Below are 6,444 nucleotides of genomic sequence, written 5' to 3' on the forward strand. Positions count from 1 at the left end.
ACGGTTTACGGGGGAAGAAGCCGCGAGCGTCACTGGGGCAACCTGACTGTCTGAGGGCGGGGCAGGAGGAACAAGGAGACTCGGCAACCGTTACCCCTGGCAACAGCGGAGCCCTGGGAGCAGGTAGCGAGCAGCCTGAGGAGCGAGGCCTGCACTCGACTGAGGCGAGGAGGATGCGGGAGGGTGTGAAGGAGGAAGCGCTGCTGCTGGCCCGCGATTACCTGCAGCATTGCCTGAACCCGGCCCGGGAGCCGAGGCCGCCCAACAAGACGGCCTTCACCCTCCGCAAAGTGGCGGACCAGATGGTGGAGCAGCACCAGGCCGCGTTCAACAACATGAAGAGCCGCTTCGACAACGGCCTGCAAATGGCGGCCTGGCCGCGGAAGGCGGCGGCCGGGCCCGAGGGAGAAGCGTCGGGGACCCCAGCGTCGGGCCGGGAGGGGACCGAAACCGCGGCGACGACGACGACGGCGGCGGTGGCCGCGGCCGACTTCCTGCGCCGGGTGGTGGAGGAGATGTCGGCCGACGAGAAGATGAACTGGGGCCGGGTGGTGAGCATCTTCGCGTTCGCCGGGGTGCTGGGCCGGCACATGAGGGACTCGGGCATCGTCATGAGCCCGGAGGCCGGGCCCAGCCTTGTGGATTCGCTGGCGGAGAGTGTGGCCAATTATCTGGGCAAGGAGCGGCGAGAGTGGATTGAACAGAACGGGGGCTGGGTAAGTCCGGGAGGCAGCCCATGGCCTGACCTTGGGTACAGATTCCCTGCTCATTAAAGAATAGTTGCTCCCTGTGTTCATCAGCGCCTTGCCTTTTTATACTAGTCATTGTTTGGAGATGCTGGTGTTGGACTGGGGTGTACAAGGTTAAAAACCTCTCAACACCAGGTCCTGATCAAGGAGCGGCGCTCCGAAAGTTAGTGCTTCCAATGAAACTTGTTGGACTATAACCTGGTGTTGTGATTTTTAACTTTGCCTTTATACTGGCTCTTCCCTGTGACTCCTGTAGCCAAGAGTTAAGCGCTGACTCGCTGGTCTAACATTTTGAGGCAGAAGTGGTGAGCTACTTGACCAACCCCCCCCCCGCACCCCTCAAACGTGGCCTCATGTTGGGAATTGGAGAAGCAAGCGGTTTGTAAATGGGACGTGGTGGTTTAGCCTGTAATGGGTTGGGGCAAAGATTGAGCAATGGCTGAGATGTCACACTTTCAAGGCAAGCTTAAAGGTTGGTCACGTGCTCACCAAGTCCCTTGAGATTGTTAGGGAACATGTGCTGATGGCCTGGACCTTCCACAACAGACCACCAAAAGATTGGATAAGTGGTCTCTCGCTTATCCTTTCCATTGAATCTTCGTGCTAATACTATAAGGTCATGCTGCAACGACTGACTTCAATATTTGAAGCATTCAGGCAGGAACACTACTAACTCCTTGGGTGTGTTTATTTAGCATAACTTGTCCACCCCAACCAGCATAACTAAAATGACCATGGAACCTTTTCTTACAAAAGAAATCTGTTGTGGAGGAGGTTTTCATGTGACATTGTTTATTCAAGGTGTTGCATATTTGAATTGTCTTAGTTTAAAAGTCACGTGTTTGTATGTGAAATAGAATGTTAATATAATGTAATCTCAGAAGCCTCGTTTGTTTAGAGTTGCAAGACTCTTCATGCTACAGCATAGATCTACATTTTAGGGTTTTTGAATGTGTTGAAGATAAATTAATCCTTAGTGTTACGGGGAGATAAATGTTTTAAATTGTACTAGAGATTTTGGCTGACTTTTTAAAAATTGTCTGAATATTTTAAGTTGTACACTTGTTTATATGTAGATTTTTGTATTTGATCCTCTATCAATAAAAGTGCATTAAGAAATATGGACTAGGGAAATTTACATAGACATCTGGCAGGCGATACGCAAATACACCAGCTGGGCTTATGCATACACAATGCATGATATTGAATGTAGATCTTGAAGCAAACACAGCTGCTTGTCTTCCCTGTTTTCTGAATGGGTTTGATTTCTATGTTGAGCAGTGCTGTGCTTGGCATTTGAAATCCAAGAATACAAATTTATTAATTTTATGGAAGTGATAGTACTTCATTGAGGTTCAAATATTTCTCATGTTCCCATTGATTTTCCTTGTATTGAATACAGTCAGAATATTTTAAAGAGACTTTATGCATCGGCATAGACTGTCAGTGCTGATGTCTGAAGATTATTTTAGTGTGTAATCTGATTTCAGTGCTCCCTATACCTGGGTGTCAAGATATGACCATTTTAACATTCAGAATTTTATAAGGTTGGTTGACTTTCATATTCTGCATCTGTTAGTATTCCAAATATTAATAGTAACATTAGACTGAACAAATGGAACTAAAGGGGTGAAGCTGTTTTGGTGAATGTAAAATTTGTTCTTTGTCTTAACAGGAGGGATTTCTCAGATTCTTTGGCAGTGATGACCATTGGCAAGAGTCAACAGTACGCAACATGCTGATAACAGTTGCTGGGTTTGGCATAGCTGGATTAGCTTGTCTTCTTGCTGTCCGATAGACTGGTGCTTCTGATCAATTGGAACAATTGCTAACATCTAGAAGATATAAATTTCTCAGCACAATGTTTTCCATTTTTATCTTCCTTTATAAGGTATTTTTGGAGGTTACCATTGTGTGCGACATTACAGCAAGAAACCTGAAGATTTTCAAAAATTGTCTGCAGTTTTGCTAGTGTTATGTTTGTACACTTAAATTTCATTTAATATACTGCCTACAATATTACAAAGTATCTCTTAATCTTTTTAAAAAGGCTTTCCTAAGAATAGTGCATTGAAGGAAAAAAAGACAAGGTTATGACCAAACTGGAAATTAGAAGCCTTTTTCTACAGCCTAGTTCTGTTCTGAGAATCTCAAAGAATTGCACTAACTTGTCATATCTAGACTACCCAACAAGGCATAGCCAAATACAATTGACTCATCGCAATCATCCATTTGGCTTTTTTGCAACAAAATATCAGTTATGGCATCTGACATCTTTTTCCAAATTTAAATTAAAAGAAACCACCTAATACAGAACCTTTCAGTGTATATATATCAAGTACTGTTAAGTTTCTCCCCTTCCATTTTCCTGTCATTAGTTTTGGTTTATGAAAATCCATTATTATTTTGTAGTAATGCTTATTCAATCTTTTTAGTCTTAAATGATAACCACAATTTTAATGGAATATGGTATTTCCATATTTATTTACAGTGTAAACATTAGCTAGCAAACCATTGCAAGCAAAGTAACTTTTAAATTTTTCCACTAGCAAAGTGTTAATAATTCTGTACTGTATCAAGGTTGTATTACATTGTACATGCAAGTTAGAATGTTGTAAGCAATTCACTTGTGAAAGTTGACTGGTAAATCACGATTTAAACATCCCACATATTAAATTGCATAATAGTATTTATTTTATTAAAATAAAATCATGCTGTGATTTTTTTAAAATCAGCTTTGAAAAGCTCGCTTTTACCTGAGCATTTATCCTTGGTGTATGGAGCTATTAATATTATATGTAGTTCCTGTATTCTTTGGGATGTTCTCAGACATAGGATGTCAAATTTGTTTGGTTGATCAACAAAATTCCTTGCTGTGCCCTAATTATTTCTAAGTAGTGTTAGAGGAGGAAACATTGCTTTTTCAGGGTTTCCTGTTATATGTATTACTTTACTGTCCTTTGTTTTTCTCCAGCTCTGATATATGTATGCCGTTTGGGTATAATGCTTGAATAAGCAAGTAATTCTACAGTTTCAAACAATTTGAATTTTCAAAATGTTAATGTGCCTAAGTTTTTTTTTATCTTCCCCCAAATATGATGGTGTGCTTGTGGCTAAAGTTGGTTGTGACTGTTCTGTAATGCTAAAATGGCAAAACCAATGAAACTTGCAAATTCTGAGGCTCTGTGTGGTAACACTCGATTAACTTATTTTATTCAAGTGGCTCTGTGAAACTTGATACAAATACAGGCATATATTCTAACCTCAACCACCATTGCCTTCAAGCTTTTGCTATTTGAGAGCACTTTTTTTAAGGAAACAAATCATTCCAAGACAATTGACAAGAACCTTGTGGTCCCCGGCTGATTTGGGCCCTCTGACCAAAGGAGGCAGGAGTTGGAGACACAAAGTATGAACCAGAACTGAATGTCTGCAATTGAAAGTGCAAGGCACTTTCAGCAATTTAAATTTGGTGCTCATGCAGTCTGGATGGAAGTGGGGGAGGACTGAGGACCTGAGTGACTTGAAAAAAAGGTTGCTTCACTGGCATAGGAGCCAGTGTGTAGGTGAGCAAGTGTTTTGCACGACTTCCAAGTGTCTGGAGGGGAGAGTATGCAATGGACTAGTCTAGGAGTAGCTGAACTTAAATGGGCTAAAGTTTGAATGATGTTAGAGATGGATGTAGGCTGTCTTGTTGAATTCATACATTTCATCAAATGTTTATATCTATCTGGTGACACCACTGATCAGACTGACAAATTATGCACATATGTAAGGACAACAGCCTAGTCCCCAGCTCTCCTTATGTGAATTGTTTTGCATTTAGTTTTGAACTGCAGATTTAACCTGAGAAATCTAAGAATGCATATCATTCGAGCAGTTTAGGGTAGTGTTGAGGAATGCATAATTGCTGATTAAATGTTTAAATGGAAATAAAGCAGATTGCAGTCCTGTTTCCTAGTTGACTCTATATTTGAATGTTCTGGTTTTAAAAAAAACAAATGAGGTAAATGGTTTTCCTTTATTATGCCAATGACTTGTGACCTTTCACAAAGGAAGGTAAAATAACAAGGACATTGCTTCACAATTTGCTCCCTGTGAGATCAGAAATGAAGATATTTGAATGATAACAAAGCTTGGGGTGATGTTTATTGCAATTGCTGAATTCCATACTAAAACACTGTACTCCATGGCAAATTGGTTCTATTATAAGAAACTTCTGCATTTATGATGCACCTTAAAATTTCTCCAAACAATGGGATGTTATCACTCAGCAATTTGTCATAAATATTGCACAGCAGTGAAGGCTGCACTTATTTAAAAAATATGGTTACTGAACGCCAGCCCAGCTCACTCGTCATAAACATCTAATGGTGTTTATAAGCTCAGACCCCACCTCTAATCCACTATCTTGCAGCATTGATGTAGTTCTTGATATAATATCGTTATCAAATTACATACAAGTAATGGCAAAGAATGCCTACAATCTATATAATTAGCAAAGCTGGTTTGATATGGAATAAAGGATTTTCCTGAAGAAAAGCATAAGAGCCAATTCTCATTGGCAGGTGAATCATTTCATTAATCAAATGAATCCCTCTTGAAATAACATAATGTGGTAGTTCAGCTCACTTGCATATAAATCCTGATCCCTGCTAGAAAAAACACTGAAAGGTAAGTCTCGAAGCTCTACTGTGGTCTGGAGAATTTATTTCTGGAATTTGTTTCCAGATTTATTTTTGAATATTAAGTTTCCCATATGCTATTTCCTCTTTTTCTCCCCCACCCTCTCAAATCCATCATGGAATCAAAAGTCAAGAGGGAATTGATGAAAAGGAAACTTGCACATGTAGCTCATTTATTTCTTTAGTCATATAGTGATGTTTGGTTAATTTCAACAGGATACATGCAATACACTTTGGTTAATTTCAAACATCAAACAGTGTATTGCATGTATTCTGTTGGTACCATGATGTTTTGAAGTTTTGAGAATTTTTAAGTCAGTGAATCCAGAGCTCCAGTAATGTAATATTTTCCACTTTAGATTAGATGTCCACTGTTTGTGGAATTCACACATCTACAGCTATAAAATCCTGCTGTAAACAGTGAGTGGGAAATTTTGAGAATTTTTGAACTCCTTCAAATGACCCCTGTAGTCACTGATCAGCAATGTTTTTTGTTTACAACTGGATCAATTTTGATCTACTTAATACTTTTCCCAGGGCAATGAAAACACCAATGGATGTGTACCTGAGGCTTTGAAGGGTATGTGGGATACTTATTCCCACCTATAAGTGCTGATTTTGTCATTTGGGTGATGTGATCAGCAAACAAGAGAATTTTAATTGGTCTTTTAGATATGAATAATGTGGCCAAGGCCATATTTCCATGAAAAGAAAGGCTTTCATTTATATAGTATCTCTCAATGGTTCATAAACACAGCAAGATTTCAAACGTTGATGTAGTAATGATCTGACTGAGATGTTAATTGAGAAACACTAAAATAGCACCACAGGACAAACACTAATTCCATCTGTTGCTTCCTCCTTTTTTTAAAAAGGAAAAGTACTTCCCACCAACTTAAATTGCATAAGTGTGTCAACTTGATGCATTATTTTTGGAATGTAACCTGAGTCATGGGCTCCAAGGCAAGAGTAGTATTAACTAACTCTGTGGTTGCCCCAAGAATGGTGAG

At 40.1% G+C, this 6,444-nt stretch overlaps 1 protein-coding gene across 1 annotated transcript; it reads left to right on the forward strand.

The window, feature by feature from the left end:
• bcl2l10 (BCL2 like 10) lies at positions 1–4,704 on the forward strand. The gene is made up of 2 exons (XM_072565077.1): positions 1–716; positions 2,425–4,704. The coding sequence occupies exons 1-2, from the start codon at positions 174–176 to the stop codon at positions 2,545–2,547; spliced, it is 666 nt and encodes a 221-aa protein (XP_072421178.1). The 5' UTR covers positions 1–173; the 3' UTR covers positions 2,548–4,704.
• The last annotated feature ends 1,740 nt before the right edge of the window (positions 4,705–6,444 follow it).

The sequence above is a fragment of the Chiloscyllium punctatum genome, chromosome 48 (genome assembly GCF_047496795.1).
Source record: "Chiloscyllium punctatum isolate Juve2018m chromosome 48, sChiPun1.3, whole genome shotgun sequence".
Taxonomy (NCBI): domain Eukaryota; kingdom Metazoa; phylum Chordata; class Chondrichthyes; order Orectolobiformes; family Hemiscylliidae; genus Chiloscyllium; species Chiloscyllium punctatum.